The sequence below is a fragment of the Idiotropiscis lumnitzeri genome, chromosome 20, assembly GCF_059441095.1.
Source record: "Idiotropiscis lumnitzeri isolate Australia: NSW breed Sydney's pygmy pipehorse chromosome 20, RoL_Ilum_1.0, whole genome shotgun sequence".
NCBI classification, from domain to species: Eukaryota; Metazoa; Chordata; class Actinopteri; order Syngnathiformes; family Syngnathidae; genus Idiotropiscis; species Idiotropiscis lumnitzeri.
This window is the reverse complement of record NC_142410.1, coordinates 3,434,001-3,455,461: the sequence shown is the minus strand read 5'-3', so window position 1 is coordinate 3,455,461 and position 21,461 is coordinate 3,434,001. Positions and strand designations below refer to the sequence as shown.

The 21,461-nt window shown below is 40.4% G+C and overlaps 1 protein-coding gene across 4 annotated transcripts in view; it reads left to right on the top strand.

The window, feature by feature from the left end:
* The first annotated feature begins 10,383 nt into the window (after window positions 1-10,383).
* The window catches only part of myocd (myocardin), a 28,705-nt gene continuing 17,627 nt past the window's right edge, over window positions 10,384-21,461 (top strand). For 3 of the 4 annotated variants that reach the window (XM_088284446.1, XM_088284449.1, XM_088284448.1), the window contains exons 1-2: window positions 10,384-10,736; window positions 14,347-14,412. In XM_088284446.1, the coding sequence (XP_088140572.1) occupies window positions 10,682-10,736; window positions 14,347-14,412 (121 nt within the window). In that variant the 5' untranslated portion in view covers window positions 10,384-10,681. The remainder of the gene's footprint in view (window positions 10,737-14,346; window positions 14,413-21,461) is intronic. The other variant, XM_088284447.1, reaches the window with a different exon arrangement.

The window sequence follows — 21,461 nt, the reverse complement described above, 5'->3', positions numbered from 1 at the left end:
ATTGCTGACATTTTTGGGGGGGGTTTATGGGGGCACAGACTTAACCGATGAACTGATGATTATAAGGGTAAATTTGGCTCGTCACTAAAAATGACAGACGGGCAGCCTGACTGTTGACGGAAAACGGATCAGCAAAATTTTGTAAAAGGTCCCCCTCTGCTAGCTACCTCCCTCTCTCAAAATAACTAGCATGTTAGGTTGATTAAAAACTCAATCAGGGATAGCCAACGGTTTCCAGCCCACACTCGCACTCAATTAAGTTTTGAAACTAAAAACATTTACTGAAACTGAGCAGTATTACATTGTAATAACAACGTTCACCACTAGTCGTCGAAAGTGCTTACTAGCTCCGCCAACTGAAACTCTACTTAGGTGAAGGAGGTGGTGTCTTTCAGGTACAATAGGAGGCAATTTTTGGTTTTATTTCATCAAGCGGCTGCACAGAATAAAATCATCCATCCATCTGTCCTTTATCTGATCCACTTATCCTCATGAGGGTATAAATAAAATCAGCTGTATCTACTGTATCTAGCTGTGTTTTAAAAGTATATATCTATATATATATATATATATATATTTCTTTTCACATATTTTTTGTTTGTAGTACATACACAAAAGTGTATTATCCAAATTAACAGCACACAGGAGAATGCAAACGCATATTGGCAACTTGTGACTTTAACTGCGATTCTTGGAGGTTTGTTTTAGCTTGACTTTCATTGACTCCCCAAGGCGTAGTAGACTTAACCAGTCTGCTGCCGAGCTCTGAAAATTGCCAGAATCAATAAAGTAAAGGTAATCGATTTTCAATAAGTCTATTTGCTGAGTCAGCAAAATCTGCTCGAGTTTATGTCCCATCACTCTCAATCACGACGCAACGTGCAAGGCTGGAAAGATGTACTGAGGTTAACAGACTGAAAAAAAAAAAAGACGCAAATTTTTGTCGCCTTTAACACATCATATGATAACAATGAACTAGGCAACTGTAACTGTCATGGAACCTATGTTGTTGCAGCTTTTTAAATCAATCCAGGACAAAAGAGAGAAACACCCAAGAACTGAATCATTGGGCTTTAGCATGACCATGGTATGATTTCGTACTTGACAAGTTGCACAAGTCAGACCCCTCAATGTTGCACTGAACGCCGATAGCACATGAAGCCATGTGTTTGCTTTGAATGCGGAATGGTAAAAAATGTCACCCCTGATGAATGCAAGCCAGTGCAGATAAGACGCCCTCCCCTCAGGGTGACCACGCAAAAACACATGCGACACACGTGCACGCACATGCAACGAAACACACACACACACAAACCCGTTCCTATAAATAAGTCTGAAGGGTCAAGTGGAGTCCAGTCCTGCAGATACCAGCCCTGTACTCAGGAATCAGTCTGTAGCCATTGGCAACCTTTGGGTCTGTTCTCGATCTGTCAACCACCTCCAACACTGTACCCCGATCACATTACGTAGCGGTGCAATCTCTGTGAGGATGTAAATTCTCATAACTGATCAGATATCTGCATAGGGGGAAACTGAGTGTGATTGCGTACATATCCTTTGTGGAGAGGGGAGGGGGGGTGAGGGGTTGTGAGGAGGGCATGGTGGGGGCACACCAACAACAACATGGCTCTGTTTGACCCTCATTGCGAGAAAATATGCGCTGGCTGACAGTCCATGTCAGTGACACAACATGGCGAAATATTTGCACTGTTGGGTCTTTTTATTGGCAGCAATGTGGTCCAGCGGTTAGCACTGTCAACCCCGCAAAGACATTTCCGGGTTTGGAGATTGCATGTTCTCCACAAGCGCTCTCACCACCTCACACGGTCTCAAAACACGCATAGTTGAACCTCTAAAATGAAAAGTTGGGTGACGTGAATGTGCTGGGAGAAATACGGGGACAGTGAAACAAATTGTCAGACAGACAAATGATTAAAGAACTAAATAAGAAGCCCAAAAATCAATACTCAGCAAAACCACAAACTATAATGAAAATTAATATTTCTTCGTGTATTTGCATTACTTTGTCGTAATATTAATTTGAGAAGTACCACATGCCGGGTCTGTATAACAAAGACAGGTATGACTTTATTATTCCGTTGCATTTATGCAAAATCTAAATGATCCTAAAGCAAGGGTGGACTAACTTTTTGATTGGCGGGCCACATTGAGTTAAAAAAATTTACAGAGGGGCCGAATCAGAAGCAGATGAATAGAATGTTTTGGTAACCTCACCTCATCGGAGAAAAAAATTCATTTAATTTTAAATGAAAGTGAACAAAAGCATTACAACAATATATATGTCTTTGAAAAACCACAGTATTTAGAAAATAAAACAAAAACAAGGTTTATTCATTTCATTTTTTTCAAGTTCGGCGGGCCGGATTAAAACTTTTAACGGGCTGCATGTGGCCCCCGGGCCGTAGTTTGCCCACACCTGTCCTAAAAGGAACTCGGGTCCACTCGTGTGCAACCTTTATCAACTTCTGCCATATTTCCGTGCGCCAGTGGGACTTGACAGCAAAGCTTAGCAAAGATCCAGACCCACTTTCAACCGCCGCCAAATTCATTTTCAGAAACTGGATTTTTGGCATTGTTTTTGGAAACATGTAAGCTGATTTGGTATCTTGGTGGTGAAGTGCTGCCACTATGAGGGAAAATACAATTCAATCTGTCTTCTAGTGGCTAGCATCATTTTATTCATTTATTTATTTTAGATCTAAGTGCAGCCTTAATCGTCATCGCAACAAAATCCATACTTGCTATTGGTGGATACAATGAGGGGTTCGGACTCTCAAAACAAGCCAAGTCCAGCAAGGGCGTGAAAAAATTGGTTACAATTCTTGATTCTTTGGATTATTTTTGAAAGCTGCGAAAACACACGGGAAATGTTTTTAATTGCGAAGAAAATGCCTTATATTAACTCAAAATTGTATAAGGTGAATTCACCTTTTTATATTATGAAAAAAAAACTACAGTAAAAGATTCAGCGTTTCTAGCCCACTCGCACAGCATGCCCGGTTTTATCCATAGTGTTTGACCCGGTATTATTTCAACTAATATTGACACGCTTTATTTCAATATCACCAATTATTCCTTAATTAGTTTCTCTTCATAATTCGTCAAGCAAGATAATAGAAATCACATGAGAGATGATTGCTCGACTAAATGTGCCTTTCATCTGGTCCAGTTAGTCACGGGTACACACATTACCAACAACAAAGTAGACTTTAAGTTATTAAATTTCTGATCGAGAAAATTCAGGAATGCCGCGCAAAGCCGACACATAGCCCCTCGGTAATAGGCAGGTGTTAGGAGTTAAGCTATGGAGATGCAGGCTTGAAGCCTCACAGACGTGGACCCCCGCTCCTCCTTCTGCCGACACTGCTGTGGCCCCTGGCCAGCCCCTGCACACTCCATCTGAGTCAATTGCAAAAAAAAAAAAAGCTAAACAACCAAAAAACATAAAACAGTATCTCCCAGCTCTGTTTATGTACAAGATGGGAGACAACCTATCTCCCTCACAGAGCGCTTGCAGTGTTTGTGGATTCCATTTGGAATTGGCGGCAGACATGCGCCGCTCTCGCCCATGCGAGTGGAGGTGACCGAGCCACGGCGGAGATAAAGAAAGCAGGAAGATTTAAGAAGGGGGACAGGAGGGGAGACCTGGCTAAGCCAGAGTTGGTTTTCTATCACTTTTGGTTTGGCTTTTCATGAAATGTCTTTCTTCTGAAGCCCAGTTTAAAGACGGAGGAGAAACGGATGCGAAAATCCACCCGATCCTGGCTTTCCCACCTCTCCGCCCGGAGAAAAATATTCCTGGTTTATTTTGTACGCCGTGCCTTTGGCCTCTGTTTTCTCTTTTTTCTTTTATTTTTCTAATACTTGATTTGTTTGCCTTCACAATTTCTCCATTCCCATCTTTTTCTTTCGGAACTGCCAGCCCGTATCGTGGGAAAAGCCCTCCGTTTTTCTGATAACACTGATTGAGTGCTGAGAAATGACCGTATCACGCTCACTCTAGCGACTAACAAATGAAAGTTCCATCAATCAATGTCAAATGGCTTTGTAAATTTGTAAAACAAAAAAAAAACAACAACAAAAATTCAACATGATAAATGACGCTAAGAAAAATACTTATTCAATATTCCGAGACTGTCACTTTCTTTTTTGCTCCCAGGCTGTCCTCACAGATTTATTTAAGACACTTTTTTGATCTGTAACGCATCTTTCTAACTTTTCCTATAAACGCATGGACATGATACGGACTTTCCAGACAGTTTAACTGTCAGGTTCTGGTTTCGACATGGTGGAGGACACAAAAGCAGGGAAGTGAGGCTGGGAGAACTAAAAGGCAAACAAGAATCTTGGACATACAAAAAGATCAAATTACAAAACTTCTTGGATAAAGTAAGAAAATAACTTGACTATAATACTATAATAACTGAAAAGGACTGAGGAACAGACGACAGGAGACATTGACGACAATGAACCGACAAGACTGAAAGGAACCAGGGAATGAAATGCATACAGATTGACAAGACAACGAGGAACACCTGGACCAGACACAAAGGGTTGGAGGGAGCTGATTGGTCAAAACCTGGCAGTGGACGACAAGCACAGGTGGACAGAATAAGCTTTAACGAGAGACACACCAACGCAATACAAGGAAAACATGAAACAAAATAGTAAACCAAAATCAACACACATAAATCATGATATTAACATGCTGTATAAATCTCTGCAATTAAATAAACGGTAGACTGCGACCTTAAAATAAATGCTCTGATCCATTTTGCCATTTTCAATTTGTTCGGATTTTCAATTTTTTTTTCCATTTCAAAACAATGAAAATTAAACGGGACACGGCCGAGTCGAGAGTAGTCCGACGTCAAGGATTCCCGAGTCCAAATTGCTCTTTCTTGGCTTGTTGTACTCCAGTTTTTTCAACTTACTCCACATCCCAAAAATGGTTTAGGGTTAGGGGTAGGGTCAGGGTTAGGGTAATCACTCAACAACACTTGAACCTCAAGAAACCAAACACACAGCTTTGTCGCTTATATTATCAAAACAAATTATTTTTAAAACTTTATTAATATTATATACCAATTGATCAATCATGTGTTTCATCTTAAAAAAAACAATATTAAACAAATGGTGTTGGCTGGAATACATTTCCAAACTTTTTTGTGGGGGGTGACAAATGAAGCTTCATGAAACACTTGTGATGGTTTTTGGCTCCTCTAGATGGCACTCTCGGTTTAACGATGCAATGGAAATTTATCAAATTTATTAAATTTGCACTAGTCTTTAGCTTTAAACCAAGAGCACAATATAGAGTAGTAAAACATATCGCAAGTGCTTCATGAAGCTTAATTTTCCCATCACTAGTTGATATATATGCAAAAATCCAGAAAACACAAATTATGTTTTATTTCACAGGTTGCAGATTTACAAAATATTCTCCACACAATTTCAAGTTGCTGCTTATTAAATTGTAAGCAGACCTTCTGAAAAAAATACAAGCTTGACTTGCTCTTGTTTCATGTTTGATAAATTGTGTTTTGACGGCGTAAGTAACGCAAAAGCGACAAACCAACTTTTATTGTTTTATTTGAGACTTTTGGAGACACTGCGACTCAGAGCAAAGGACGTTCACCCCTCCATATCCAGACTCCAAGTGAAACACACTTGGCCCCAATCCAGATCACGACACACACACACACACGCGCACCATTCAACAAAATCTAATGAAAGAATTTATCTGTAGTACAGTGAGGTGAAGATACGTGTAATGACGCACTGTTCATGTTGGCTTTTTGTTCCTTGTGAGCGCTCATTCTTTTAATAATCCATTCATAAGTCATTGGTGAAAGGTGTGAAGTGGAAGCAGACAGGCAGGAAGAAGATAAACGGATAAAGAAGGTTCTAAGCCTTCCAGTTTCCTCTCATACGGTTTTCCAGCCAAGTATCACGGCGTCTCACACTGACTCCATTCGAAGTACAATAGCACGTATAGTCCCGGCTGAGACAATCTTGGCTGAGTGACAGTAAAATGCCAGTGCTGACCCATAATAACTTACATGGTGGCCCGTATCAGCATAGCAAAAACACGCCACGATTTGGTGATTTATTGGAACCGATTCCAACAATGTGAACATTCCAAACTGAGTTTATTAAGTGTTTGGAGTTCTTGTGTTGAATCCAGATGTCAATTAAATAATATTTTTCATGCACATTTTAGCAAGTTAACGTCTGCGTTATCTAAAACACAAGAAATCACAGAAAACACAAAATGACATTCGTTGATCTAGATGTCTGTGCGGACGGCCAATAAACATCGCGCCGCGTGGGATTCAAGGGGATGTCTCATTAGATTACGCTGATTGTATATGAAATACAAAATGTGCACTCAAATCAATCTATGCGACACATGAAGATCACTGGCTCTTTTTTTTTTTTTTGTCTCGCAAATACACACATACTGGTCCAAGCATTTCAGATGAGACTTGTCACGTCTGTTGACATAGGGCCCAATTAAAGGGGAGGATTAAGCCAGGGCTGGGTGACCTCTTTAGGAATCTCTCCAAAACACTGTGTGTACACTGTCAAACCCTCTGACAGACCTTCCCTTAAAGCACTTTCACCTGCTAATTAAAGACGCCCATGCGCGCTGCAGTGCGTGTGAGCTTTCATTCACGGCAAATTCGAGACAAATGTGCCCATCTGCGTCTGCGACAGATTTGCAGCCTTAGTAGCGTCTGTGTAAATATTTGAATTTTGTAGCATTGTATGGCTCCCTGGCGTCCGCTCTGACACACGTCAGCACGCAGGCTCACAGCAAACAGAGAGGGCGTTATTTATGAGACGAACTGATATGTTGTGCTGCGTGCATTTTACCGGTATGTGTGTTGAGGCTTCGACTGCAACAAAGGCCAAGCAGTGTTTATGCTGGGAAGAGATTAAAAACGGGTAGTAAAGAGCAGTGAGCCAGAGTTGGACAAAGCTCTCAATGCTCTGTGACTTATTAGTGCTGTGTCACAGCGGTCTTTTACAGAATTTAGACAAAAGTAAGATCACTAGGAAGTGAAGCTTAACATGTGGCTTAAGGGTTTATTTGTGAGTAAAAAAATGTTTTTAGGAGGTTCAGTTCTACAATTGCAATCATTTTTCAAATATTGATCTGCAAATGGACCAAGTCAGAATTATTTATTTGTTTTGAATTATTTGTTACCAGACCTGCAGGCTACTAAAATCCAAAATGTTCAGGAATTTGACTTGGAAGTAGCGCTTCATAAACAACACCAACTTCTCTTCATGTCAGCCGTTCAGGTTATTCCCTTCAATATTCTTGTTGCGTAATTCGTTAGAAAGGAGTATCGATTAGATTACTTATTGTTCATTGCTTCTGACGTCTGATGTGTCATTTTGCTTGCGTGTTGCCTACAGTAAATGATTTAGTTTTTACAGTGTCCTGTGCCTCTAGTTATGTTTTTTTTTTTTAAATAAAACGTTAATAAGCTGTTTTTTTAACAAACACTGGCGGTTTCCCCGTTTTTTTGCAACTTTCAAAACAATTTTTTCATTTATTTTTCTTCTTTATATCCTTTTCGGCTGCATGGTCATGGTGGCTCTACTCCAGGGATCCTCAATCCTGTTCCTCACCTGATTCAAATGATCAGATATTCAGCAAAGTCTGCATAAGCTTGATAACAATTCTGATTATTTGAATCAGGTGTGTTGCAGCTGGGAGAGATGAAAAACAGGCAGCACAGCGGCCCTGGAGGAACAGGATTGAAGACCCCTAATCTACAGTGTCTGCCTTGTTATGATGAAGCAGTTTTTCTTTGCAACAAGGGGAGTGTGAAGCATTCTCTCTGTTTTTATTTGTGTTGTGATGATTCTGGAAATGCAGCCAGACAGAACCAATTTGTGAGGGAACAGACAGAGAAATTGTATATTACATGACACAGAAGTTGCGTTCTAATCCGTGAAGGACAAACACACCCTCTGAGGAAGGAACTCTGTGAGTAACAAATATCAGGACAAGACAGGACAGGGGTAGTGAGCCAGGCAGTGCTACTTGATGTGTGGTGGGAGAAGCTATGCAGCGCCGAAACATCCACACATCAAGCCACCAAATCCTACAGGCGTGACGTCATCATACCGTATACGTCAGGGGTCTTCAATCCTGTTCCTCGAGGTACGGTATTCTGCCTATTGTCCATCTTTCCCTGCTGCAACACACCTGATTCAGATGATCAGATAATCAGCAAGGTCTGCAGAAGCTACATAAGGATCCTGATCATTTGAATCAGGTGTGTTGCAGCAGTGAGTGATGGAAAATTCCGAACTCTGTAAACTGACGATGGTTCCAGAGTCTGCAATGAATGAAGTTGTATAATGTGATGCAGGCATCAAATTCAAATTAGGAAAAAAAAAACACATTCAACAGTTTGAAAAGTAAAAATATTTTCCTCATAATTCATTCAATTGTAGTTTGGAAAAGATTTGCAAATCACGATTCTGTTTTTATTTACATTTTACACAATGCCCCAAATTCCTCAGAATTGTGTTTCATGTGTGTGGACTGGCCAATCAAGGGTGTATACCCAAAAAGTCAGCTAGGAATGCTCCAGCGCACACATGACCCTAATGAGGACAACTGCTATTGAAAAAAAATGAATGGAAACTCCGCTTAGACAAGAGAAAGCGTTTGGGAACATTTTTCAGACGTGATAATAACATTTTCTAAGCGCTCAAACAGTCTTTACAGTTAAATGTTTTTTTTTGTATAACTTTGCATTCCAGCCTCAAATGAAGCGAATGGATAAACAACCACAGCGAAGGCCTTGGCATGACCAGCAGACATCCCCTTGTTGACGGATGGCTCGGAGGAGAGCGGGCAAGCAGCTTAGTTCTGCTCTGACAAATATCTGGCTGGTATGTTGGAGCTAGAGGAAGGGGTGACTTGTTAAATACAGAGTGGAGCATCTGCATCCAACTGCTGATAAGATAATCCCGCGGCTCAGCTGCTGGGAGAATGACTAAACTGCCACTTCGATTGTACAGTCATACTCATAACTGAAACTACATTGGAACAATCATGTTTTTATAGTGCTGGTTTGTTTTGTTACATGACATGTTGATTTAGACACGCATACACATTAAGATCAGGCTGCACGTATACAAAATAGCAAAACAAGAAGCTACTGACAAGGGATGGGCACATTTTATGAAGACTAGGACCATATGCCTCCGAACAAAATACTCTATCTGCATATGTCTATTTGTTTTTATTGAACTAATCTACATAATTATATCTTCATATATTTCATGCTCAATGCATCCAGCGTTCAACCACAAAGGGTTTGAAAACCCAAACATAACCACAGTGCAATTATTTTTTCCAGTGCAAAGCACTCTCGAGTATAAAAGATGCTATTCAAGGATGGCACAAAACTGCTGCACAGCAAATCAACATTGTACGCATAGTTCGCAATTTTATGCATCCTTTTTTTTTTGGGGACAAAAATCGACTCACTCAAAATGTTATTTTATTCAAGTATAGTTGACCCACCCAAAAATTCTTCGGCCTTGTATTGTATAGAGCAGTGTAAGATCATGTGCAAGAGCAACAAATCTATCTGACATCTAGTGGTGAATGCTGATATTACAACGTCAAATGATACAGCCCGCAAACAGCAAAAATCCGATGACCATTGAAATGCATTGGAATTATTTTATTTTCATTGTAAAGGGGACGCCCACCCCTCCCCCCAAAGAAATTGCCGAACCGCAAGTATGAGGGGGGCAATGTAATAGTAGAGGACTGTTTTTCCAAGATGGCGGCGCGCATAGACGCAGCGGCTAACGGCTCTCCCTCCCAGTGCTCCTGATTCTGATTCTGAAATGTGTATTTGGACAATAAAACATTAACAAGGTTTAATCATTTAATTTTTTTCTCAAGTTGGACGGGCCGGATTAAAACGTTTAACGGGCCGCATATAGCCCCCGTGCCATAGTTTGCCCACCCCTGCTTTATGTCAATACTTAGCATCAAAAACACCTATGAGGTCACACTTTTTTTCATATGTCTGGAAGTCTGATTTATCAACAGTGTGAAAAGTTTTCCGAACGCTCAAACTTGAGCTTTTTCTCTGTGACTCTCCCCTCCAATAACACACAGCAGGGCTGATAGGCAGATATATTTACACTGGTATCATGGGAGGAAGAAGTCATCAGCCAAACCCCGTCCATCCTCCGGCTCCTACGGGCGGGTCTGTAGTGCAACCCCCAGGCCGCCTAGCCCCTCCCCAAGCAGGGCATATCTCAGTGTGCTTCGCCTGACTCCCAACTCAGAGCTCTCAGCTTAGATGGGACCAAAGCCTCAGCGAGACTCACACACTTCCACATCAACCCTCCGAGGGAGAGAAGGGGAGCGCTCGGAGATCTGCTTGCTCGTGTAAACACTGGCGACTGAAACTGACACAACAAGAGAAGTTCTGTTATTACAGCGTTCATGTTTTTTTTTAAATTTCTGCAAGATCTGTAGATGAGGTAGACAAGAGTCCGCTGCAACTCATCTCAGTCTTGGGGTCCAGAAGACGCCAAGACGGGCCCAAGTGTGCATGACTGCATCTTGCAACTTTTGAACCCTGGAACTGTACTCTAAAGCATTATGACTCTTCTGGGCTCTGAACACTCCATACTGATACGAAGCAAGTTTAGATCAGGTAAGGACTTGATTGGTTTTACACACGCTTATTAGAACCGAACCAATAGTCACAATCTGATTCGCCAGTGAAACATTTGTGTTCCTTCCTACGTGCCTTTGCGAGTGGTTCGCCGGTCAACATTTGACATTTCCAGACAACGCTCAACTCATTATGCCCTTTGCCGGTCCTCGAGTACGAGCTGTGTTGACACTCGCGGTGTGCTCCTTAGCTCCGAGTGACAGGTGCTCGCAAGAAGGAGGCAAGACAAACGATCCGCCAAGTTGATTCTCATTTTTTCTTTGGTCAGTTCTATAAAAGTTTGACGTTCAAGAGTGATGTTTCAGACAGGTTGGTGCACTTGTTGCTTGTCAGCCGCTGAGAGAAGCCAGCTACTTTTGACACTCTGGCTGGATGCACGCTGATAAGGGAGATTAGACATTGCTGAGAGGTTGGAGGTTATCTTAATAAGGTTGAATTGGAAGCTAATGGCGCATGTTTGTGTGTGAGTGTCTTACCAAAAGGAGTAGAGGTATATCTGTGTTTGCTTTCTCATAATCATTGTTTGACAAGTTTATACACTTTTCTTCCAAAAAAAAAAAAAAAAAAGCAAAGAAAAAATATACATGTAGATTTGAGGTTCTCGAGTTTTTTTTATTCATTTTTTCATGATCAAATCCTAATTTGAATCAACACCAAATAGTTTTTTTTTTTTTTTGCATATGCCATAATTTTGTCATTAAGATTCAATCAGCAGTCACTGAAAAAAAAGCCTAAAAAGAAAGTCCTTGACAAATTCTACCAAGCTAATTTAAAGACGATGAAATTCTGCCAACAAACAAAACAAACGCCCGAAATCACGAGGATAAGCAGCAGCATATAGAAGATGGATGGAAGGATCATTTCAAAGATGTGATCCGAGCATGAGTGCACGTGCACTCGACTTTGTATACAGAACGTGTGTGTGCAACACTGCCATCTCCCTGAGGAACATGTAACTGATGGTGGCGGCGATCGACGCTCAAAGCGCTTTATTCCCGAACGCTCCTCATTTTCAAAGTAGAGAATTGCCATGCTTGCAGGTCCTCGCAATCGGCGATAACAAGCGCGCGTCCCCGGTTCTTTTGCTGTGTCTCAAAAATGTAATTGCATTGCAGGAGTGGCGGACCAAATGGGGCTTTTCCCTTTTGTGCTGTTTAGACTAGATTGGCAGGGTGGGAAATGACCCGCGGTGCTCAAGGGAACGCGGGAGGGTTCAAGAGAAAACGTGACGGTTCAGGTTGTGTGTTGCTCTAAAAAAAAAAAAAAAAAAAAACAGGCGCAGGAGCTGCTTTAATTTGTCACAGATGTTGCGACGTTGTCTTTAGTCCTATAAAGGTCGTTTTACTCCAGATCTGATTCATGATACAGTCAGAGTGGATTAATCTTGACAGGGCTGAATTCATGAGTTGAAAACGAAAACTATTTGTGTTAGTTGCAGTGAGGCACGATCCAGCGTTTCGATTAATCGTTTTTTTTTGTTGTTTTTTTTAAATCACAAATGGGTGATTGTGTTGATCATTTTACAACCCACTTGAACGACATGATCAAAGCCATGGGAAACCGTCGCCGCATGGTTGAATTTAAAAAGAAAAGATAAAGATCTCGCTTAAGTGTTCCCCGCAGACCAACCAGTGTTTTTGCTCCGAGTGTGTGCGAGGAACAGAGCGGTTCTCACGTTGATTCGATTAGCGAGTCAAATAGCTGACTGATGTTACATAACGCCGAGTGACAAAGGTATGAAAAGAAACTCCGATTGATGTTACACCATGTTTACGGATTCCACCATCAGCGCTAGAAAAGCAGATTTGCATCCCTACAAATTTTGTTTGACATATGCATCCTCACATAAAGTAGCAAAGTTGTTTTTTTTTCTTATCCGAAAAAAAAAAAATCTGAGTCAAGGTTCTGCGTTCAGGTATCGATAACAGTTTTGGGTACCCGAACATCGCCCCAAGATCCAACTGTTGATTTTTCAGTCATTGTTAGTGGACGCAGTCCAAAAATCCGTATTTTTGCAACGACTTGTTGATTCTACCTCACAAATCTGCCAAAGATTGTCTCGTGTGCATCGGGATACGATGGGCGAGTTTACGCTCATGGAAATCCACTGCTATTGGTCTAAAATAAACAGTAACATTCTATTTACTAATACCTGTTTATGAGAAGTTATACAGTCGCGCTCGTACATCTCCCCTGAGGCACATTTCTGTCTGCTCGAGGGGAAGTTCCGGGAATTGATGGAAGAAATGAGACCTGTCTCATTAGTAATTTTGTCTGAGGCCGAATTCTTTGCCGCTTTTATTCTAGCATTGTGCATTTTCGTAAATCACAATAGCACCGCTGTGCCCGAGCCAACCGGGCAAAGTGACAATTTATTTAGGCAATAAATCTGAAATGTTGTAACTATGGTACTGCATTTGTATACCAACGACAGCCACATCGGAAAACAAATGTCCTTTAGAGGAGAAGGGGTCATCTGGTTGAAAGGCGGCTCTCCATAACAATGAGGATTTCATGGCAGCTGATGTGCGTCTGGCGAAGAATTATTAACTTTGAGAGTAAGAGTTAAAATCATAGACGACGTGGAGGTTTTTTTTTTTTTTCGACAGAAAACACCTGTTTCCTTTCGCTGGCTAAATATGCGAAGCTTTTGGAAGAGCGCAAGACGAAAACCAACGGGGGTTGTTTCCGTTGCATGTTTTTTGGTCATCGTACATTCCGCGACGACGTCCTCTCTGTTATGATGCGACTAACAGGTCACGACCTCTGTCACTGTAAACTAAAGCAGATGTCAGATGAAGGCAAAGCGATTGGAGTTCCATAACGCGGCGCTTTACCGCAAGCCTGACGTCAAATAAAGTTTGAATGGGGTCAAAGCTGAATGAATGCAAGCCACCTGAAACAGATAATGAGCAATCGGGGGATAAAAATGATTCGAAACTCAAGAAAAGGAGGAACATTTCATACTTGTGTGTCACATCCAGGATGTTAGAAGAAGACCTTCAGATAGCAGCAGGGAGGGAAAAAAAGCACCGGCGAACAAAGATAATGAAAGAAGGCCAGCCACCGACACAAGTCAACCGACAGACACCGGGGAGTCTTGATGTTTATGACCCCGTACTCCCACGTAGACTCTTCTTGTACAATTCGACATACACACGTTGAGCGTGCAGGAGTGTGCGCACACCCTCGGGACCACACACTGTTGCACGGATCTGTTTAAAGCCAGGAGCAGTGTTTATCACTGCCGACATCCTGCTCGCAGAAATATTTGTGAGCAAGCTGCTTTGTTTTTTTTTTTTTGTTTTTCAGTTTTTTTTCCCCCTGTTTTGAATACATTGAATACATACGGCTGTACATTAGATTGCTTAACAATTTTCTTTCCGTGTCATAAAAGTACGCCCCATGCTTTGAATTCGTCCATGCAATCGCAGATTGGCTGTATAATCCCCCCCACTGCTTTTTTTTGTTCTCTTCACTGTCCCTTTCTTTCAATGTCTGTCATTTCTTGCCTTCTGTTCGTCTTTGCTATCTGTCTGCCTGACTCTGTCATCATCCTCTTCCTCTTCCTCCCCCTCCTCACCTTCAGTGCTACAGTTAAGACTTCAGCAGAGGAGGACACGAGAGCAGCTGGCAGACCAAGGCATCATGCCTCGTGAGTAACATCGTCCAACGCAGCTGCAGACAGACATATACACACACGGGCGCACAAACACATGCACACACATACACACTGTCGAAATGGACTCCGGGGTAGGACTTTGGATCATTTTTTAAAAATCCTTACAGGGCAATTTCTATAACTGCCGTAACACAGCTGATTGAAATGATCAGATAATCAGCAAAGTCTGCAGAATCATTTGAATCAGGTGTGTCGCAGCAGGAAGTGATGGAAAACAGGAATAGGGTTGAAGACCCCTGATCAATAGTCCACACTTGTATAGAAATACAAGTGCACACACGGTTCTGAAAGTGTAAGGATTGCGTTGCCGGAAAAGCAGGGGTGGACTCTATAAACGCAGACACAGAGAAGCAAGATGCGTTGACAAGGAATTTATTATTCGGACTGGGCAAACTATTTATAAAAACAGAACTATACAAATCATCACGCGGTGCCGAAAGTACAACAGAAAGTGTTGGTGGAAAACTCACACCAGGAAAACAACGCGAAAAACAGAAAGTGCTTGCAAAAGGCAAGAAACATAAAGCGAACGAAAATAGCTTACCACGGAAGGGTAAGTGGAGCCAATTGGCGAGCAAACACGCCCGAGAAGGACAAAGGCTAGATGCGGAGTCAATGGACGGAAACGAGGTCGAGAAACACGTGAAGCACATAACAAGAATGGCGAGAATAGACACTTGGGACATGAACATGAGGACAAGGAATAATCCGACGCTGAGCCGTCAGCGTGGCGCGTTTAAATAGCGTGGTAATCATAATCATCAATGGGTAACAGGTGCGTGGCAGGTGGGCGCGTCTCTCCAGCCGTGACGACAAGACAGGAAACAGGTGCTGGAGTGAACGCCCCCACGTCAGCTGGGCAGATAATAACAAAGCATGAGGCAAGGCAAAAACGGATCATGACAGAAAGGTAATGTGACATCGCAAACTCTGCTACCCTTTTGTGATAGCATCGGAAGAAAAAGAGTTGAAGAAGTGCAAAACACAATTGTGGAGCTGTAAGTGGATGAAACCAATCAGAGTGCATCCATTACATTTCAGACGGTTGGAATTGCGATTTTGATTGGCAAAAGTTTTTATTTATTATTATTATTAAATTATTATTATTTAAACTGAAAACATGGCCTTGCAATCAAAAAAGCAAAACAAAGCAAAACGCAACTACTATAAACCAAACGAACAATCGCCACCACAAAAACACACAAAAGCGTCAGCGCCACAAAAACAAAAATTGAAGTCTACGAAGTTTGAATTTGAAAACGTTGGAATTTGAATTGAAACATTTATTTAGACCATCACATTAGGGTCATTTTTAATTTCCTTGTCTGTTCCAACGTTCTGTATCGCTTCATATGACTTAGAATATTCAACCCCGAAGTTTTCTTTCGAAGAATTTTCTTTCTTATCAGGCCAACTAGTCAAGACGTGGCATTCTGATTCATATTAAATTTGTCAGTTAAGCAGTAAAATCCGCCCGTTTTTCTCCACCTCAGGTGTCGGCCATTTTGTCACTTTTCTGTCGACTGAAAATGACATCACAATTGCCCAGGGCTCAGCTAACGACCAATCATGGCTCAGCTTCAGAAAACAGGTGAGCCGTGATTGGTCATTAGCTGAGCCTTGAGCAGCTGTGATGTCATTTTTGGTCGACAGAAATTACAAAAATGGCCGCCCCCCTGAGATGTCTAAAAACAGGTGGATTTTGCTGCTTAACTCAAATTCCACAAACGCATTATAACTCAGAATAACTAGTAAGGGTACAAAGAACATTTTTTTGCAAAAAAAAAAAATATTGGGGTTGACTTCCCCTTCAAGTGAAAATATGTTAATAGTTTTTTTTTTTTTTTTTTAGCGTTTTCACGATAGTACAATTGAGTTTATAACATATTAACAATATGAGTAAGAGTTATTTTTTATTTCATTTTTTTTATTTGAACAAGCTTCTGCTATTCTGCGCATGTCGAAACAGCAAACAAATACTTAATGTGGCATGCATGAATTTTATTTTAGCTGCTGCTGATTACAATTCATGATTATATACATTTTGGATTATATACAAACTACTGATAACTGGGATATGATCATGATGTGAAATTATCATCCCATATTCTATCTACACTACTTCCAAAGAAGTGTGAATCTTATCATTCGTTATTAAATATTCCTGATTCAAGGTGGATATATTTTCTTTTCCATTAACTGCTAGACTATGCAAAAACAGTTCCGTTGGCCTATTATTTTTCCCAACATGAAAGCATTTCCTTTGAGTTCAGTTTATGAATAATGCATGAGCCTTCTACAAAGTGCATTTAACTCATTTATCCAGTAGGTGTTTTTTTTTAGAAGATGCATAATTTGATATTGACCCAAATTAGGATTGCTAGACCTTTACTGCGAAATGCTCTGCTAATTTAAATTTGTGGCTGTGGAGGATAGATGCAGCGAGACAGCAAGGCCAGTGAGTCAGCACACAAGCCGGTGAATGACCGCAGAGGAATGCTTTCATGTCGAAGACGCACTCAGTCGCCGCATGGACGTTACCCGTTTACAACACAGCATCTGAAGAGTGCTGTGTTGAATTTCCGAACAGGACGGCACCAAACAGGAGCTGCCAAAGTATCGACTTAAATGCTTAAATGTCACCTGAGACGTCGTGATGAGGACTGACTGAACGGAGAGTGCACTTAAATATTTGCCATAATCCAGATTAATGGTCTCCGCTGTTCTTCAGGTCACGGCTGTGCAGTAATACTTCTCCAAACTTGTTTAGTATTGACTGCCAACACCCGAAAGGCCCATCTATCCATTCTACAGGGAACTCTTTATCGTCATCCAATCTTTTTTTTTTTAACTCATTTACTGCCATTGACGGCTAAAGACGTCCATTTTTTTTTTTTTACTCGGCTGGTAGTGAATGAGTTAATTGGATGCTCCCCACTAGGTGCAATGACTAAGTTATCTGAATGCTTTCTTTTGCAGCGTACTTCAAAGAGGTAGGAAGGGGAAAATGAAGCTTCATGAAGCACTTGGGATATTTTTTTACTCCCCTAGATGGCGCTCTTTAATGCTAAAGGATAGCGCAATGGAAATTGATTCAATTTCCACTGAATCTTTAACCCAGTGCTTCTCAAATAGAGGGGGCCGAGGGGGGCGCAGTGTGATGCTGAAGGGGGGCTGTGTGACCCTGGGAAAGATTTCTTTTTCCTGCCGTCCTACAATAAAGTGTAATTGCACATCCACTCCAGTAGTTGGCAGTGGCGCTCTCATTGGCCATTGTGCATAGCGAGTATTAAGGTTAGTTTTGCAACAAAAATGCTTTTATTGATAGTTGCGGCGGAGAGTGGGTGGTGGTGGGGGGGGCGCAAATTGTTTTCTTCCTGCTTGAGGGGGGCGTAACATAAAATAATTGAGAAACACTGCTTTAAACCACAAGTGCCAAAAAAAAATCACAAGTGCTTCATGAAGCTTCATTTGTCCATCACAACGAGCTAAAAGCAACCATTAGTAGGTTTAGATTAGTAATGTGAAAATGAAGCTTCATGAAACACTTGTAAGATTTTTTACTCCACTGGATGGTGCTCTTGGTTTAAAGATAAAGGCAAAGTGCAATGAAAATTCATAAAATTTTCATTGCATCTTTAAACAAAAGAGTGCCATCTAGAGGAGCCAAAATATATCACAAGTGCTTCATGAAGCTTCATTTGTCCATTACTAGTTTAGATCAACTTGACGGACGTTTGAACGATATCTTTGGCACTGTTTGCCATTTTTACTGAGTCCCCAGATTAAGTGTTGTTAGTAAGTGTGCAAGGGAACAGAATCCAGAGGCCGGGCGCTGTCCTATCAGGTTGTCGGAGTCCCTCACTGATAAGGCAGCAAGTGGAAACGCAACTCATTTCAATTGCCGTGTTATCTATTGATTGCGGGAAAGTAGCATCCGTTTATTCAATTTTATTTTGTCAAGGCCCTAAACTGAATGTCTTTTGATTTGTCCTTAAGGTTGTTTTCCGAGCAATGCATTACCCTTTTGCTTTGAGTGTTTGCCAGGTAGCATTATTCCGGCTGGGTAGAAAAACATGGCACAGTCTTTGTATATATAACCGAAAGGAACATCTGGTGTTTATTAGACTCTTCGAGCATTCATCGCAATCTGTCAGTTCTGACTGGCATGTGACCTGCCTGCTGGCTGCACACACCTACAATACACAATCTAATATTTCCTCATAAAACTAATAAGGGGATCGCTGCAGTTTTAATGGACGTCTTTTTGTATGAGTCCCTGTGTAAAAACACAATCTTATTCTTGTGCACCATGTTTAATCCTTTGTGGATGGAACTATTCTTACCTAATGCACCATACGTTATACCTCTCAGTGTCGTGTTTACGTTTGACAAATACAGACAAAAAGGTATATGTATTACAATAGCTTTAAAGTGCGTTGCATGTTTTAAGTCGCTTGGTGGATGTTTGAAACTGTGTAAGCCAGATTCAAACTCACCGGATCGTGTTACATTCTACCTATGTGGGCCCGGTTTGCGGTTGTTGAGTAGATTTTTAGGCAGTTTGGTTACACAGTTTAAACACTGTTAAAACGCTGTGATATTAAATCAAGCCAGGCTGAGACAGGAGAGGCGTTTGGGACAGAAGGACAGACTCCACGGCTATAAACAGATGATGATGTCATCTTGATGGTGGGCAGCAAATGGATTTTGAAGGGGGCAACATACTCTTGAAAGGAGGAGTTTCATTTGCGCATATCCATATGCTGTACACGATAGTAGAACAAAAACCAGGGCTGTCAAAAGGAATGCATTCATTTAAATGAATTTAAATCATTTAAAACGCACTAAAAATATTTAACTCAGATGTATTTACTTCCTGTAGCAGCTGACCACTGCTTAGTGTGCAGTCAAACTTAGAAGAGAGTTACTGTCGCAAAGACGGATTTTTATTTAAAAAAATTGCTTAATGGCTCATTGGAGAAATCCCAAATAATTTGCACAGTTTAATAAGCCAAATTTAAATACACCAAAGACGTACGACTAATATGGTATCGTTCAATTGTTTTTCCGGTATTTTACAGAAAAATAATCGTATTCAAAGATCAAAATAAGCTATTAGAACAGTCGAAATTTAACTTTTATTTTTTTCCATATTAATTCCAAGATTTTACTCAAGTAAATATCAGCGTCGTAAAAAATTGTAATTGAAAAACATGATTAATCATGATCATGTGAATTTTTGCTATTAATTAGTTAAATAAAAATTAATTGCTTGACAGCACTAGTTTTAATATACTTTGACTGACTTTTCACAGTCATTTTGGAAAAAAAATAAATACCACAATTGAATTGTTCAGCGAACATGCAACAGTTGAACAGTTGAGCAACGAGTATGTCAGTTCCAAACTTTATAAAAAAAAAAACAATTGAAAAACACGATTAAACGACATCAAGTACATTTCTCCGATTAATTAGTCACATGGCAGCACTACAAAATATTTTTTTGTGTGTGGTATAATTGTAATTTCAATTTGGATATTGCTAATCTTAACATTTTTTTTAAAGCGGATGTATACAATAGTAACTTTCACCAAATTGCTATCATGAATTATGTCTATGTTTGAAAACATTAATTTTTGTAATTCTGTGTATGTTATTGAGATCGTGAAGAAGCCAAACACTTTCCTGTTCCAAAATAGGTCCCATTGTCACTTATCTTGTGTTTGTCACGCGTTTCCTCTTTGCCATTGCACTTTTTAGGCATATTATTGTAGAAGAATACAAGACACTCTTAGAGAAACTTGAAAAAAAAAAACATTAAAATCTAATATAGGCAGGGATAAAATCTTGAACTACTGATTCCTATTTTAAATATAATGCAATAATTATTTTATTCGATATTAATACCTCTACCTGAGGTTTCCAGCAAAAATCTCATTTTCCTCCATTTGCTTTTGGCAACAAAAAAAAAATCGGACTCAAATTCAGTTTGACCAAATAAGTTCTGTTTCTCTTTCTCACACTCAGATAATCAAAATGATTTGGTGCGCTCGCCTCACTTGGACGTAATCGCTCCTGCGAGTGCTGCGGCGAGGTGTTTAAGCCGGTTTGCCCTGGATGTGATTATTTGTACTAGCTTAGCCGAGCGAGATTGTGAAAGGTTGAAAATCTCACCTGCTGCAGCCCTTTAATTACAGCCAGTTCATTTATTTTTTTAGTAAGTCAACGTATCTCTGGCTGTACATGGCGTGAGGCTGCTGGATAGATGATAGATAAGGGAGGAGAAAAAAAAAGAAAAAGTAAACACTTGCAGAGTCTCTTGGTTGGCATTTTAGCCGACCAAAGCATGCACAACTAGAAATAAGATAAAAATTAAAAAAAACATCACCGGCAAACATCAGGAAACACAAAATGCTGATATGGGGAAAATATCGTCGTTGTCCTGTGAAAAACACTTTTCTCCATTTTTTTCAATTTGTTTATTTTTACACTAATGTGGTTTTCTCATGAAAGGCATTAGTGTTTTTTTTTAAATGACAAAATTGGACATTCAAGTTTTTCACAGGACAGCAAGGGCGGATGAGCCAACCAGTCACGCAAAGGCAAAGATATACCACAGTTATTATCTGTTATTTATTTGAACAGTCCAGTAATTGGAAAAAATGTCAATCAAAATTTAATGTACAAACAAAAACAAATCTTGACAATTTATTACAAAAGAAAATAAATGTTGACATGGCAGGCATCACACATTAGAACTATTGCACACTTGTGACATGCTAGGTTGACCATAAGTTTAGTACTTAAAACTCATTAGCAAAAAAAATAAAGGGATAGTCTATAGTCATCGTCATGGTGACAAAAGATCACAAGGTCACCGGTGTAGATGAACATTATCATTTGTGCCCTTTTGGCTTTATACAAACAGTGTTGCGTACACTGTTTGCAACACATGCCTATAAACTTACAAAGGTGGGCTCTAATATGCGTTAGTGTGGCATTTAAAAAAAAAATCAAAT